Raw genomic sequence first — 17,171 nt, 5'->3', positions numbered from 1 at the left:
ATGGTCTTCTCATCTGCAAATTTGTCCAATCCTCTTTTCACGCCCCCCAGGTTGATGGCAGTCTCCTGTGGCAGGGAGTTCCCCAGTTTAACACTTCACTCTGGGAAGAAATCCTTCCTTTTCTCCGTCCCGAATCTTCCAACGTTCAGATTCCAGTGTTATGAGAGAGGAACAGAAAGCTCTCTCTGGTTGCCTCCGGACAACACTTTTAAAGAACATTCGCCCCAATTTGTTCGCGGTGCTATCGAGCTATCGAGCTATAGATGCTGCTATCGAGCACTTATTCTGAATTTTTGGGTGCCATTCTGTCAAGCAAGTATCACCTCAGGGCATTTCACCGTCACTTTCCTTAAAGCAAAAAAATGGCGATGTTCGTGGCGAAACCAGCATTCATCGCGCAACCCTGAATTTGCTGGCATGGAATCGAATCCCACCAGAAAACAGCCTCTTCCACTAGGGTTGCCATAAGTCCAGAATTCCCCGGAATACTGTGGTCGAAAGCAGTGTCTGGGCGGAAATAGGCAAGATGTCCGCATTTTTACTTTTGAAAAATATGGCATCCCACCACCCGCTTTTCCCACAGTCGTTGGGGCCCTGCTCCATTGGCCCCTAATAGGCCAGCTTCCAATGGATGTGACTAAAGAGTCCATATAGTCCACCATTTTGCTTCTCCCAGCAGCCAACCAGACGCTTGCGAGGCAGGGGGTGAAGGTGGCGGTCCCTCAGCCGCTACCATTCACCTCCGAAACAGCCCCTGGGCAGACGGTGGGGCTTACTCCCAGGGAAACATGCATAGTAGTGCAGAATTTCATCCCACCCAGGCGCTCAGGTCCTGGAAGCGACAGAGGGCGAGCCCTTTTTTGTTGTTGTCCATTTGCAACTGGTATAACTTTTACAGGACGCGTGTGGCACTGTGGTCTAAACCACAGAGCCTAGGGCTTGCCGATCGGAAGGTCAGCGATTTGAATCCCCGCGATGGGGTGAGCTCCCGTTGCTCAGTCCCTGCTCCTGCCAACCTAGCAGTTCGAAAGCACCTCAAAGTGCAAGTAGATAAATAGGTACCACTCCGGCGGGAAGGTAAACGGCGTTTCCGTGCGCTGCTCTGGTTCGCCAGAAGTGGCTTAGTCATGCTGGCCACATGACCCGGAAGCTGTACGCCGGCTCCCTCGGCCAATAAAGCGAGATGAGCGCCGCAACCCCAGAGTCGGCCACGACTGGACCAAATGGTCAGGGGTCCCTTTACCTTTACCTATAACTCTTACATCCCTGGGGAGACATCTGAGCCTGGAGAAAACATGGCCTTTTTGGGGGTGGCTCCATTTCACTTCGAAAAATGAAAGGCACTTGGCCACCTGGTTTGGCATTAGAAGTGAGCGGTGGCTGATTCAGGTACGAGAGAAGAAGGAGAGTGGATTTGCTTTCATGGAACCAGTTACAGCATTGATCGGGGGCCTTGGCAATGCCCTCTGAGGGACGCCCCCTCTAACACAGGGACCCCAACTTTGACGGGAGGTAGCAGCAGATAAAAAGCCCTGGGACACCCCCTCCCAGGAGAGACCTTATGCATGCAAAGCAGATGCTCAACCACTGAGCTATCAGGTTTGGTGACAGATATAGTCTCTGTTTACTTTTTATTGGAATACTCAACGTACGGGGAATGGGACCATTTTGGGCCAGAGGCTTGGGTCAAATAGGGAGCAAGCCCTCTACAACCAGGGCCACTTTGATAGGTAGAAGCCCATCTGTCAGTCACTGGGCACCCTGTGACGTCAGCCACATCACACGACCTCAGGTGTTTCCTCTCAGGTGAGGGAAAGTTCAAGGCACAGGAGCTAGGGGAGAACCGGAAGCCCGCTCTGAGCCTGGGGGGGGGGGCTCTCAATTCTTCATTCCCGCCTGCTGCTTAAACTTCCCTCTCTAGGTGTCGTATTCTCATTACTCAGGCCTAATTCACGACCCTTTAGTGTTTAAAGGGTTCTACCTCTCCTTTAAATCAGAACCAGTGAAGGCGGTGAAGGTCCTGTGTGAGTGCCTGGAGGCGGTTGGAGGATGGATGGCGGCTAACAGATTAAGGCTGAATCCTGACAAGACAGAAGTACTGTTTTTGGGGGACAGGAGGCAGGCAGGTATGGAGGACTCCCTGGTCCTGAATGGGGTAACTGTGCCCCTGAAGGACCAGGTGCGCAGCCTGGGAGTCATTTTGGACTCCTAGCTGTCCATGGAGGCACAGGTCAAATCTGTATCCAGGGCAGTTCCATCTGGTACGCAGGATGAGACCCTATCTGCCTGCGGACTGCCTCGCCAGAGTGGTGCACGCTCTGGTTATCTCTCGCTTGGACTACTACAATGCGCTCTGCGTGGGGCTACCTTTGAAGGTGATGTGGAAACTACAACTAATCCAGAATGCGGCAGCTAGACTGGCGACTGGGAGCAGCCACCGAGACCACATAACACCAGTCCTGAAAGACCTACATTGGCTCCCAGTACGTTTCCGAGCACAATTCAAAGTGTTGGTGCTGAACTTTAAAGCCCTAAATGGCCTCGGTCCAGAAGACCTGAAGGAGCGTCTCCACCCCCATTGTTCTGCCCGGACACTGAGATCCAGCTCTGAGGGCCTTTCTGGCGGTTCCCTCCCTGCAAGAAGCGATGTTACAGGGCCTTCTCAGTGGTGGTGCCTGCCCTGTGGAACGCCCTCCCACCAGATGTCAAAGAGAACAACAACTACCAGACTTTTAGAAGACATCTGAAGGCAGCCCTGTTTAGGGAAGCTTTTAATGTTTGATGCATTATTGTATTTTAATATTTTGTTGGAAGCCTCCCAGAGTGGCTGGGGAAGCCCAGCCAGATGGGCAGGGTATAAATAATAAATTATTATTATTATTAAAGCCCTAAATGACTTCGCCCCCAAATACCTGAAAGACCACTGCCTTCCCTACTAAGCCTCTTAGGTGCCAACCTGCCAGAGGAGTCCCCCTTCATTCTTACTCCCCCCTCAGAGGTTCGGGGGTGGCAGCCTGGGAGAGGGTCTTCTCTGTGGTGGCCCCTCAGCTATGAAACTCCGTCCCCCCAGAGGTGCGCCTGGGACCTTCACTAGACAGTTTTCGTCGTGCGCGGAAGGCGCACCCTCCTTACCTTTGACTCATGCTAGCCTTGCGATTGCAGTTTGTTTTAATTTGTTTCTGATATCGTAGTTCAAATTGTGGTGACCCGCCCTGGGTTCTTATGGTCATAGGCAGTTAAGAAAAGTAATAATAATTCTCATATGATAATAAGAGCCTCCTGGATCAGAGCATTGGCCCATCTAGTCCAGCATCCTATTCTGCCAGGGGCCAACCGGATACCCGGATTCAAACACAAGACCAATTCTCCCTTTCTGTGGTTTCCAGCAAATGGGATTCAGAATGATCACTGCCTCTGACTAAAAAGCATCCATCTTGGTTCTAAAATTATCTGGGAGCAGGGGCAGGGAATCTACACCTTTCTTTGGCAAACTTTACACTGCCTGGGGCCAAAGAAGCAGGAGAAATTCCGTGTAAACTATGAAAATCAAAATGTCTTCCTTTGGTTCGTAAAGCACTAGCATTCCAAGAGAACCAACATGGCGTCCTTCAGACGTTGAGCTGGTACCTCATCTGGGTTTCTGGGCCACCCTTTTGTGCCTGTTCGTTACGGCCTTGTAGCCCCGGGAATATCGGGGTACGGCGTTGATGATGTGGTGCTTGGTGGTCCCCCTGCCCTTGTTCCAGAGGGAGATGAAGACGAAGCAGATGGCCACCGAGCAGAGAAAGGGCACAATCCCAATGGCCAGGATCCCCGCCAAGGTGCCGATGTCAAGGAGGAATGGGAGGGCAGCGCTCGAGGCGTTGAGGGCGCTGGCGTTGACCCTGACGGAGAAGTTGCTGAAGACGCGGAGGTGGGCCCACATGGTGTCGTTGCCGGCGGCGTTGCGGGCCACGCAGAGGTAGGCCCCGCCATCTTGAGGGAAGGCATGGTGGATCCTCAGCGTGCCGTTGGGAAGGACCGCGAGCCGGCCTCTGCGGCTGGCGTCCAGGGAGACGTTGTGGGGAGACACCCAGGAGATGGTGGGGGGCGGGTCACCATCGCCTTTGCAGGTCAGCATCGCCCGGCCGCCCTCTTCCACGCTCAGTCTCTGAGGAGGGGTCTCCTTCTCGATGGTGGGCTTCCTGCAGGTGATGTGCCCGGGAAGGATGTCGGAGAATTTGCGGAAGACCTTCCCCTCGCCCGTTGAGTTGGTGGCGCAGACGGGTTGCCGGGCCTCGAAGTTCAGCCTCCGCTGCCTGCGAATGATCCAGAGGAGGCGGCAGTCGCAAGCCAGGGGGTTTCCGTCCAGCCGTAGGACCTCTAGGTTCCCCACCGAGTGGAAGGCGCCCTCCTCGAGCGTCCGCAAGCCATTGCCCGAGAGGTTGAGGACGCGGAAGTGGACGAGGCCGTGGAAGGCGTGGGCCTGGACAGTGGCCAGCCGCCCGCCCGTGAGGTGGAACTCCTGAAGGCGGGAGAGCTCAGCCAGCTTCTTCCCACGGAGGACCGTGATCGGGTTGTGCGAGAGGTCGAGGAACCGGAGGTGGACCAAGTGGTGGATGGCTTTGTAAGGCACCTCGCGGAGGTTGCACCTGGTGACGGACAAGGCGGTGAGGTTCAGGCCCCCGAGGCTGTGAGGCGTCAGTGCCGTCAGAGAAGGCCATCGGTGGATCTCAAGGACCTTCAGACGATGCAGTTTCTGGAAGGAGTGGTCGGGGACGGAGCCGATGCTCAGGACCTTGAGCCGCAGCTCCACAAGATGGCGGAGATGTGAGAGGGCTTCCGTCGGGACGCCGGTCAAGTTGCACTTCTCCAGAGTGAGTTGCCGCAAGCTCTGGAGGCCGCTGAAGGCCTGGGATGACACGAAGATCAAGTGGTTGTCTCCGGCCTCCAGCTTTCGTAGGCTAGAGAGGTCCTTGAAGCTGTGGTCTTGGAAGAGGACTATCTCGTTCTCGCTGATGTCCAGGACGGCGAGGCTGGGAAGCCCCGTGAAGACGCCAGAGGGGACCATCTTCAGCTTGTTGCCGGTCAGACGGAGGGTCATCAGCCTCTTCAGGCTGTTGAAAGCGCCCGGCTCGATGTTGGAGAGGGCGTTGTAGCTCAGGTCCAGCTCTTTCAGAGCCTGCAAGCGGGAGAACATGCCTTGCTGAAGGGTGCGGAGGACGTTCTGGCTCAGGTCCAGGAGCTCAGAATCCGGAGGGATCCGGCCCGGTACCGCCGTCAGGTTGCGGCCATTGCAGAAGACAACCTTGTCCTGGGACAAGCACCTGCACCGCGAAGGGCAGGTGTGCCTGGATCCCGTCAAGATGGTAGCTGGGATGACGGCAAGGAGCAGCAGCAGCAGGGGCCGCCATTTTGTCCCGGGGGAAGCCTCCATCTTGCTTGTTTTCCTGAAGATAGTAATGACAGCAAGAGAGCCTTGCGGTTAGAGGGAGAGGGTTGGAAAGAGAGAAAGCACAGCTCCCTGATCGTGTGGAGACATGTCCGCCTTTGAGGGCCTTCTGGCAGTTCCCTCACTGTGAAAGTTGAGGTTGCAGGGAACGAAGCAGAGGGCCTTCTCGGTGGTGGCACCCGCCCTGTGGTACGCCCTCCCATCAGATGTCAAAGAAATAGACAACTATTCGACGTTAAGAAGATATCTGAAGGCAGCCCTGTATTGGGAAGATTTTTTTTAAAAAAAAGTTTAATGTAATATTATGTTAGTTATATATGTCGGTAGCTGCCCAGAGTGGCTCGGGCAACCCAGCCAGATGGGTGAGGTATAATAATAATAATAATCCCAAAAGACAAAACTAATGTTTTCTTATACGCGACGTCTGCAGCAAGAATCCTCGTGGTTAAGTATTGGAAAGGGAATCAGTTACCCACTAGGGGAGAGTGGTTATGTAAGCTTTCAGAATATTTAGAATTAGCCAAATTGACAGATATAATAAGCCAAAACCAAAAAGTGAAGTGAAAAAGGAACGGGAGTGTCCAAATGAATACCTTAAAAGCTGAGGTTTGAGGACAGAAATCTGGCTGAGTCTGGAATAACCTTGTGAAGTGAAAGGATAAGAAAGAGGGATTTGTATCTAGATGCTAGGATAGAGATGATAAGGGAAACAGGAAGACACAATGAGAGGTAAAGGAGGTGCTGTGGGATTGTTGGAAGTCAATGTTTGTTTTTCCTTTTAGTGTTTACATTATTAACTTGTAAGGTATGGATTTGGGTTTTTTTGTATGCTGGTTTTTGTGTTTTGTGTATTGTTATTTTTCGATATTTTTAGTGTTGTGTGGAAAATACTAATAAAATTTAAATTATAATTTATAAAAAAAGAATAATACTTATAATTTGAGGTGTGTGTGTGAAACAGGGAGAGCATGTGAGAAATAAAATGTATTTTTATGTCTATGATGGAGAAGCTCTGTGTTATGTGTGACAGAGAGAGAAAAAGAGTGTGGGAGTTGTGTGTGTGTGTGTGTGTGTGTGTGAGAGAGAGAGAGAGAGAGAGAGAGAGAGATTTCCTGCATTGGAGGGGGCTGGACTAGATGGCTGTTGGGTTCCCTTGGAGAATTCTATGATACTCAGAGAGAGAGAGAGAGAGAGAGAATAAACACTGACCACAAAATCCGAAAACTACTTCTTAGAGAGCCGGTGGTGGTGCTATGTTTGCAAAGTCAGACTTAAGACTAGGCAGATTTGATTTCAAATCCTCTCTTGGCCTCAAAACTCTCCCTGGGCGACTTTGGTCTCTCAGCCTAACTTTCCTCTCAGGGTTGCTGTGAAAACTAGACCAGGATGGGGGAGAGAAAGAGCGCTGCCTTGCGCCACTCTTTGCACAAAGAGCAAGATGCAAATGTTAAGTACCATATTTTTTTGCTCCATAAGACTCACTTTTTCCCTCCTAAAAAGTAAGGGGAAATGTGTGTGCGTCTTATGGAGCGAATGCAGGCTGCGCAGCTATCCCAGAAGCCAGAACAGCAAGAGGGATTGCTGCTTTCACTGCGCAGCGATCCCTCTCGCTGTTCTGGCTCCTGAGACTCAGAATATTTTTTTTCTTGTTTTCCTCCTCCAAAAACTAGGTGTGTCTTGTGGTCTGGTGTGTCTTATAGAGCAAAAAATATGGTACTTTCTCCCCCCCCCCTTTTTAATTGCAAGTAAAGAAAAAAAGAGAAAACACAAATACCAAATTACACACAGGAATAACATAGATACTGAATTTTCTTAACAAACAATGAGACGTAAATTGGCCTTAACACTAAAGACCGAACCTCCCGGCTATTCCATATAACTTATTGCCAGTAGACACTTTATCATCATTAAACTTTTCCTTAATATATCTTAATTCTTTCAACTGTTACTGAAGTTCCTCGAATGCTGCAACCGAGTTTAAACTACAATATTTATATTTCAAATATCCTTTGAAAACCTCCCATTTTGAAACAAATTCCTGTTTTGATTTATTCTTTATTTTTTTCTGCTAGACCGTCTAATTCTGCATATTCTGTTGGCTTTTGGATCCAATCTTGTATATGAGAAGAGAGCAAATGTTAAGTACTTTCAGGTACAGTGGTACCTCAGGTTAAGAACTTAATTCGTTCCGGAGGTCCGTTCTTAACCTGAAACTGTTCTTAACCTGAAGCACCACTTTAGCTAATGGGGCCTCCTGCTGCTGCTATGCCGCCGGAGCACGATTTCTGTTCTCATCCTGAAGCAAAGTTCTTAACCTGAAGCACTATTTCTGGGTTAGCGGAGTATGTAACCTGAAGTGTCTGTAACCTGAAGCGTCTGTAACCCGAGGTACCACTGTACATCTTGGGTCTCACAACCGAAGAAAGATATTACGTGAATAGAGGAAAATAAATGAAATGGTTTGGGGCCTGGAGCCCGTGGAGGAAAACAGGGGCAAGGGCCTCCGCCCTCTCGGCTGGCAGAGGGAGGGTTTGCCTTCCCTTCTCCACCACCCTTCAGATCAGGGACGGACTTCTCAATTTCCCCCTGTCTTCATGTCCGGGCAGCCACTCGCCCGTGGCTGTCTCAATCGCTGGCAGAATCCGTCAGTGGGCGTTTCTTAAACTTCTTCCAGCAAAGAAGCTCTTTGACGCCATGTCTCCTCCTACTCTCCCTACACGGAAGCCTTCTGCGCAAGGAGGGCATAGGCAGCGGAGGACCTCTACTCTCCCCGCTGGTCCCCGGCAAGGAGACATGGGACCGCCTCGCCAATTCCCCCATCTGCCCCCCTTCTCCACTGGAGCTACGTTGATTCTCTTCCCCAGAAGACGGGCTGCCTCTCCCACTCCCGGGACGCTCTCCCTTTGGAGCTTGCTCTCTCCCTCGGACACTGATGGCAGTTCCCTGACAACCACATTTCCACGTCAGTTTGTGTGCTTAAAACGAACAACTTCAAGCTTACACAGTGGCCCATCTAGTCCACCATTCTGTTCTCGCAGTGGCCAGCTAGGGAAACCCACAAACAGAAGAGCCCACCCATTTGTTGTTTATTTGGAAATTTTATTTACAACATAACATAACCCCCCCCAATACAGAAATCCACCCACATTAAACGTGAACATAATATACAATAAGCATAACATACAGCAATACAAACAACCAAATAAAAGTCTTCCTTTCTCCTGTATCTAGCCTCCTTATTTACTTCTTATAAGCTGTTTCCTTTATGAATAATTATTAAGAGTTTTCTAATTATAACTTAAATATCCACAAAGTCTCCCTCAGATATTGTTCCTGTGGCAGAGCGATTTCTTTGGATATGTTAAATCATGGCACTTAACTAGCCAGAGAAAGCCGCTACGTTGTCAAAGGAGCTACTTTGGCTGGCTTCCTCTTATAGATCTTATAGAACCAGGGGTTCATCCAAATGGACCCCCAAACACTTAACTATATATAGTCATACCTCTGTTTGCGTTCGCTTCATGTTGCGGATTTTCAGGTTGCGAACGCACTTTGCACATGCACAGTAGCGACGCTCTACTTAGGGACTTTTCAGGGTGTGAACTGTACCCCAAAACGGATCACGTTTGTAAGTAGAGGTACCACTGTGTGTGTGTGTTTGTGTGTATATATACACAGTGGTACCTTGGGTTACATACGTTTCAGGTTACAGACTCTGCTAACCCAGAAATAGTACCTCGGGTTAAGAACTTTGCTTCAGGATGAGAACAGAAATTGTGTGGTGGCGGCAGGGCGGCAGCAGGAGGTCCCATTAGCTAAAGTGGTGCTTCAGGTTAAGAACAGTTTCAGGATAAGAACGGACCTCCGGAACGAATTAAGTACTTAACCCGAGGTACCACTGTGTGTGTGTGTATATATATATATATATATATATATATATGCACTTTAATGCACACTAACCCTTAAAATGTGTATTGTTGCACACCTATTTTCGCTGAAGAACTGCCCTGGTGTGAGTTTCAAAGGATATCGGTTTCTCAGATTATCTCAGGAACGGAGTACGAGGGAAAGTTTGCATTAAAATGCGAACTGCATAGAATTTCTTTCTCTCCCCTCCCCCCAGCCCTAAACCAGACTCATGCCCACTTTGCAATTTCTTTTTATAAAGAATCTCTGCGATTTTACTTACGTATAGTTGTGCGAAGAAGAACCGTCCTCAAAAGGCGCCCGACTCTTTTCTTAAGTTCCTACGAACGCACCCGATTTCTGTTTATACGGTTTTTATCTGCGCCCGCCCCTTTCGGAAACAAAAAAAGCACAAACAGAAAAAGTACTGTACTGCAGGCGGAACCTAATTTGAGGTGAATCATCGTTTCATATAGTTAGATCCTCATTAAACGTGGCATTTAGCTCAAAGGACTCGCATAACCCGTCGAGGCCGAAATTAGCCACGGCCTGCAGTTGCAAATTCCCCTGTGCCTTTCGAAAAAGACAACAAATCTTTGAAGCTGGCGATGAGGAACATGTGCCGCTACAGATGTGGAGAAAATTGATGGGGATAAGATCTTGCTGTGACACTTGAACTCGCGTTTAGCTGCCTCTGGAGACAGTTCAGAAACTTCAGCACAGCAACGCACAAACGTGTTTGCATTAGGGGATTTCCTGAATTAGAGGACCTTGTGCATTATATATTGGGCTGCCCCTTATATAATGAAGCAAGAATTATGGAAAGAAGGTTTAAAATTTACTGCATGTAATGCGCTAAAAGAAAATGTGATGAAAATGATGTATAGATGGTACATTACACCAGTAAAGTTAGCAAAAATGTATAAAGTAAGTAACAAATGTTGGAAATGTAAGGAAAAAGAGGGAACATTTTATCACATGTGGTGGGAATGTAAAAAGGTGAAATGCTTCTGGGAGATGATATATAATGAATTGAAAAAAATGTTGAAATATACATTTATAAAGAAACCAGAAGCATTTTTACTGGGCATTGTGGGGAGTGATATAAATAGAAAGGAATTGTCAGGGAACTCCCATCGGAGCTAGAGGCAGAGGGAAGGCTCCAGAGGGATGGCAGAGAGGGTCCCAGTAGGGAGAGAGGCAGCCCGTCCGCTGGGGAAGGAAATCAGCGTAACACCAGTAGAGAAGGGGGCAGATGGGGGAATCGGAGAGGAGGCTCCAAGACTCCTCGCCGGAGACCAGCGGAGAGAGTACGGGTACTCCGCTGCCCACACCCTCCCTGCGCAGAAGGCTTCCGCGCAGGGAGTCTAGGCGGAGTCTAGGCGTCAAGGAACTTTTGTGCTGGAAGAAGTTTAAGAAACGCCCACTGACGGATTCTGCCAGTGACTGAGACAGTCACGATGCTGGAGGCTGTTCAGTCAGAAAGCGTTTAACCAGGCAACCTCGCCAGGAGTGGCGGCAACTTACGCATGAGCAACCCCTAAATCCATTACAGCAATCCGTCAGTCCCCGACGTTGCTTGTGCGCAGCTCCAGAGAGGCAGCACGATGAGCCAGACCAGAGGAGCCGGAGAGACGGAGCAAGCAGCTGGGGTGCAAGGTCTGGTAGAGAGAAACCGAGACTTGGAACAGCATGTAGCTCTCCTGACGGCGCAGCTGGACGAAAGACGAGCTCAGGATGCTCAGGTCAGACCCACCCCCATCGCAAGGAAGGTACCGGGGCTGGTACACAAGTTTGGGGGGAAATCCCAGGACTACAATGCGTTCCGAACGGAAATAGAGTACGCTTTGGAACTGCAGCATGATGACTTTGCTGACGATGGGCAAAGGGTAGCCTACATTGTGGGGCATCTGGAGGATGGGGCACGGGAATGGATCAGGCCCCTTATGGCGACGCAAAATCATGCATTGAAGGACCTTAAGAAATTCTTTCAGGCAATGGATGCGATGTATTCCAGTGAAGTGTAGCAAAGTGTGACTCGGCGAGAACTGATGGGGTGCAAGCAGGGGAGCCAGTCAGTTAGAGACTACTGGTCGCACTTTGCAATGTTGATCCACCGGCTCGGGTGGGATCTGGACTCTGAACCTATTCAAATGCTGTTTGAGGAGGGGATGTCCCCAACGGTGAAGGACGAGCTGTCCCGCGCGCCCCGCCCACAGTCGATGGATCAGCTGACCAAGGCTGTGCTTGCGATTGGAGTGCGGCAGGAAGCGCGGGCTCAGGAGAAACGCGAAGTGAGAGGGGAACGTTGCCATGACTACCGCATTCCTGAAATACCGAGACAGCTTTCCCAGGCGGCTGAGCCAATGGAAATAGATGGCGCGCGCGCGAGAGAGGTTTCAAACTCCAGTGAAGGTCGCAAGAGGGAGGGGAAGGATTGGAAAACCACCAAGAAGTGTTTCCTCTGCCAATGGCCGGGACATTTTGCCAGGGTCTGCCCTCAAAGAAAGGCCTGGCAAGGGATGGTGGGGGCTGCTGGCTGTGAGGAGAAGGGGGAGGAAGGGCAGGCGCAGGGAAATGACAACGCCTGGCTGCCAACCAGAGGGGCCAGCAGCCAGGCCAGCAACCAATAGAAGTGCCCCAGCCTGACCCCCCCAGGGCAGCTATAGCCATAGCAGTGGTGCTAGAACTCCCGAATGGGCACCCAGTCAAAGTTGAGGGGCTGCTGGATTCGGGCAGCTCCTGCAATTTCTTCAGCAGGGACTTCGCTTTGGAGCACCAAATACACTTGCTACCCCTGGATTTTCCCTTGCAAGTGACCACCATCGATGGCAGGGAACTTCTGGGAGGGGAAGTGACACACCAGACCCCGCCAATGAGAATGAGGGTTTCCAGGCACATGGAGACCATTGCCTTTCACGTGGCCACACTGGCAGGACCCCCAATAATACTGGGGATGAGCTGGCTGGCACTGCATGATCCAGTAGTGTCATGGCATCAGCGGTCAGTCACCTTTGGGTCAGCTTACTGTTTGGAACACTGTATGGGGGGGGGAACCCCAAGAATGACAGTGGCCAGGGTGGCTGGGCTGGCGGTGGAAACAAAGGGAGAGGTGCCACCACCATACGCTGACCTAAAGGAAGTCTTCAGTGAGAAGGAGGCGGATAGACTACCCCCCCATAGGCCCTTTGACTGCCAAATCAACTTACTCCCAGGGGCTCAGCTGCCGGTGGGTAAGCTGTATGCCATGTCGGACCGGGAGATGCAGGAGTTACGGCAGTTTATTGACAAGAACCTGAAGAGGGGGTTCATAAGGGAATCAAAGGCGGTGGGGGGCAGTCCGGTGTTCTTTGTGGACAAAAGAGGGACTAATCAGCCCAGTCTAGTCGTAGATTACCGGGCGTTAAACCTGGTATCAGAACCCGTGACCTTCCCAATGCCCAGGATTGACGACATTTTAACACGGGTGAGGCAGGGGAACATTTTTACCAAGCTGGACCTCAGGGGAGCGTACAATTTGATCAGGGTAAGGGAGGGGGACGAATGGAAAACCACCATGTTCACCCCCCTGGGGGCTTTTGAGTACTTAGTCATGCCATTTGGATTACAATCGGGCTCCGCCTGCTTTCAAGCATTCATGCACCACGTGTTGGGGCTCCTGCTGTACAAGAACTGCGTAGCCTTCTTGGACGACGTCTTAATCTATTCAGACAATGAGAAGCAACATGTCAGAGACGTCAGGGAAGTGCTAAAGAGGCTGCAGAAGCACCAGTTGTGGGTCAAGCTGGAAAAATGTCAGTTTCACGCCAGGGAAGTCGAGTTTCTGGGGTACAAGTTGTCAGACAAGGGACTAGCTATGGACCCAAGCAAGGTGCAGGCAGTGCTGGAATGGAAAGCCCCCAAAACCCGGAAGGATGTGCAGAGGTTCCTAGGGTTCAGCAACTTCTACAGGAAGTTCATCAAGAACTTCGCCCACTTGACAGCGCCCATCACAGATTGTCTCAGTAGCAAAAGGAAGTTCGCCTGGACAGAAAGTGCCCAGCAATCCTTTGAAAGACTGAAGAAGGCGTTCGCTTCGGAAGAGCAGCTCCTGCACGTTGATCTGGAGAAGCCCATGAGGCTAGAGATTGACGCCGAGGGGGGGGTCCTGGGGGGGAGATGGATGTCAGGGAACTGCCATCGGAGCTAGAGGCAGAGGGAAGGCTCCAGAGGGATGGCGGAGAGGGTCCCAGTAGGGAGAGAGGCAGCCCGTCCGCTGGGGAAGGAAATCAGCGTAACACCAGTAGAGAAGGGGGGCAGATGGGGGAATCAGAGAGGAGGCTCCAAGACTCCTCGCCGGAGACCAGCGGAGAGAGTACGGGTCCTCTGCTGCCCACACCCTCCCTGCGCAGAAGGCTTCCGCGCAGGGAGTCTAGGCGGAGACTAGGCGTCAAGGAACTTTTGTGCTGGAAGAAGTTTAAGAAACGCCCACTGACGGATTCTGCCAGTGACTGAGACAGTCACGATGCTGGAAGCTGTTCAGTCAGAAAGCATTTAACCAGGTAACCTCGCCAGGAGTGGCGGCAACTTACGCACGAGCAACTCCTAAATCCATTACAGGAATATAAGCTCTTTTTATATGCAATAACAGCAGCAAGAATGCTATTGGCCCAAAAATGGAAGCAAGAAGAATTACCAACAATGGAAGAATGGAGGATGAAATTAATGGAATATGCGGAACTTGATAAACTAATGGGAAGGATCCGAAGGGTTGCCTTGGGAAAGATAAAGCAACTAACAAATTTAATAAATAATAATAATAATAGTAACCACAGCATCTTGGGAGCCTAGCGAGCTTCAGGGCTGAGTGAAGATTCGAACTCTGCTCTCCCAGGTTACTTAGCTTGACACACTAATTGCGATGCACATACTGTTTGTCTCTGCCCATTGTGTTTCTTGTCTTGCTCTCTCGGCTTCAGCAAAAGGAACCCGAAGCCTGCGGAGCGCAGCGGGAACTCACGCTGCGCTCCAAAGCCTTCAGGTGGCTATTCCTGAAGCCTGGAGAGGGAGAGGGGTCGGTGCGCACCAACCCCTATCACTCTCCAGGCTTCAGCGAAAGCAACGCGAAGCCTCCGGAGTGTGGAGGGAGCGCTCCCTCTGCGCTTCGGAGGCTTCGCGTTGCTATCGCTGAAGCCAAGGAGCCTGCATTTGCTCCATAGGACGCACACACATTTCCCCTTCATTTTTGGAGGGGAAAAAGTGCATCCTATAGAGCGAAAAATACGGTAAATCTCTAGCGTTGATGGGATCCACAGAGCATCTTGCAGCCATCCCTTCCTTGCTCTGGAAGGCTCTCCATGTCTCTGACTGGCCGGAGCACAACACAGCCTCGCCGTCTCTGCCTGGGAACCAGAACTCAATTTATTCTAAGTGTCCCCTTGGCACGACTCCAGAAGATGCATTAAAAGGGAGGGATCAAAGATGATTTATAAGCAAAAAAAAAAAAAAAAAAAAAAGGCCGAGAGAGAGGCATAAGGTGCTGGCTGAGGTGGGTTTGGAAAAGGACGCAGGCATTTTGGGACAGGCAGCGGCGCTTCCTGCAAGGCTGCTCAAAATCCTGTCCTTCCCCTCTGAGACCAGAGGATGGCGGAAGGAGAAATCATCTCCCGTTTTCTTCAGCCTGTGGCTAGAACGTTTGAATCAGTTCAGGGCGATTGGCGAAAATTTGTGGAATGCTGTATCTGAATAAAAAAATTGTAGACAGTATTTTTGTAGTATTTTTGTACTGTGTACAATTTTCTTTTATTCAGATACAGTATTCCACAAATTTTGGAAGATCCTAAGGGATCTAAAGGGCTGGAAGTGAAGATCAGAGATAAAGGAGAATTAAATAACAAAAGAAGTGTGGTGGAAGTCTTTTAAGAAATTTTAATTAAGATTTATATTTTAATTAAGATTTATATTTTATAATGTACGTAAGTGTAATTCTGGAATTACTGTTTATGGAAAACAGCGTTTTCTTTTTCTTCTTCTTCTTTCCCCCCGTTTTTTCTTATTTTCTATCTTCTTTCGCAGTTTATGTTTGGCAAATATGTAAATAATTGTGTTTCTGCAGATATATCTGGAAATTTGTATTATTCAATAAAGTTATATTTTTTAAAAAAATGTACACAATTAAGTTCATTAGCAGGATTAAGGTAAAAATCAGGGAAGTAGCTAATAAATGGAATAACATAGGAAATGCGGTGTTAAAAATTAGCATTATAAGAAACCTCAAAGGGGATGAAGGAAAGGGCCTCTTTCTCTCTCTGTATATATACATATTTGTGTGTTTATTGGGAAGTTATTTGATTTGTATGTCTTTAAAAAAAATCTAAAATTGGAAAAAATATATAGAGAGACGAATGATTGAATGAATAAAGTGAAATCTTTGTCTTTCTCCGGGGGGGGGGGGGGAGGCCAGAACTCGCAGATATCTCTGGGAGCTGAATATTGGAAGAGTCAGTACAGGTGGGGGGGAAACGGGTTTTGGCATGCAGCGCAGAGTTAAAGACTGTGGAACTCTTTCCCACAAGATGCAGTGATGACCAACAGGCTGGATGGCTTTAAAGGACAAATTCACGGAGAAGGAGAGCGCTATACATGGCTACTATTCATATGTGGTGGGATTGTCCGTTAGTTAATGAATTTTGGAATCAGATTGGTATAGAAATATCGGGAATTGTGGGTAGGAAGGTAGAAATATCTAAATTAATGGTTCTTATTAGCCTGATCCTGAAGCTGAGGCTCCAAGACTTTGGCCACCTCATGAGAAGAGAAGACTCCCTGGAAAAGACCCTGATGTTGGGAAAGATGGAGGGCACAAGGAGAAGGGGACGACAGAGGACGAGATGGTGGGACAGTGTTCTTGAAGCTACAAACATGAGTTTGACCAAACTGCGGGAGGCAGTGGAAGGCAGGAGGGCCTGGCGTGCTCTGGTCCAGGGGGTCACGAAGAGGCGGACACGACTAAATGACTAAACAACAACAACAACGTCTTCTTGCTCCTGAGCCTGAAGGCAGGAGACAGCCCTGATGGCTAGCAGCCATGGAAAGTCGCCCACTCCATGAATTTCTCTAACCCTTTCTAAGGTTGTTCAGGCTGCTGAGCATCAATTTTGGGATTGGATCCCATGATTTAACTCATGGGTAGGCAAACTAAGGCCCGGGGGCCGGATCCGGCCCAATCGCCTACTAAATCTGGCCCACGGACGGTCCGGGAATCAGCATGTTTTTACATGAATAGAATGTGTCCTTTTATTTAAAATGCATCTCTGGGTTATTTGTGGGACCTGCCTGGTGTTTTTTTACATGAGTAGAATGTGTGCTTTTATTTAAAATGCATCTCTGGGTTATTTGTGGGGCATAGGAATTTGTTCTGTTTTTTTCTTTTCCAAAATAGAGTCTGGCCCCCCCACAAGGTCTGATGCACAGTGGACCGGCCCCCTGCTGAAAAGGTTTGCTGACCTCTGGTTTAACTGTTCCCCCAGTACTTCATTTTGCCTGTCCTGGATCTCCCAAACATTTGGCTTCATTAGATTTGCAAAAACGACACTTTGCAGCAGTGGCTGTCAAACTTTTCTCTTTCAGAACAAAAGTTTGCTGGCGCCAAACTGATTATTATTATTAATATTGATAAGAAACACATTGGAAAACAAAAAGAATCAACTCCCAACAAGCCTTGATTTATAACGTAGAACACAACAGCTTAATAATATGATTATGGGGCATGCAGAAAGTATAAAACAGCACAGCTACATAAAAGCATGAATCATTTGCAGAACATAAATGAGCCTCTTCAGCATGTATTGCAAGC

General features: G+C 49.4%; 1 protein-coding gene across 2 annotated transcripts in view; it reads right to left on the bottom strand.

Annotated features, from left to right (window-relative positions):
- Positions 1–3,141: 3,141 nt before the first annotated feature.
- Positions 3,142–17,171, bottom strand: part of LINGO4 (leucine rich repeat and Ig domain containing 4) — a 24,697-nt gene continuing 10,667 nt past the window's right edge. For both annotated transcript variants that reach the window (XM_080986025.1, XM_080986026.1), the window contains exons 3-4: positions 9,621–9,728; positions 3,142–5,429 (exon numbers count right to left, since the gene is read on the bottom strand). In XM_080986025.1, the coding sequence (XP_080842151.1) occupies positions 3,629–5,416 (1,788 nt within the window). In that variant the 5' untranslated portion in view covers positions 5,417–5,429; positions 9,621–9,728 and the 3' untranslated portion in view covers positions 3,142–3,628. The remainder of the gene's footprint in view (positions 5,430–9,620; positions 9,729–17,171) is intronic.

Source organism: Podarcis pityusensis (assembly GCF_964106645.2).
Source record: "Podarcis pityusensis genome assembly, chromosome: 16".
Taxonomy (NCBI): Eukaryota; Metazoa; Chordata; class Lepidosauria; order Squamata; family Lacertidae; genus Podarcis; species Podarcis pityusensis.
Note: the sequence above shows the minus strand (reverse complement) of the source record. Positions and strands in the feature narration are given on the sequence as shown.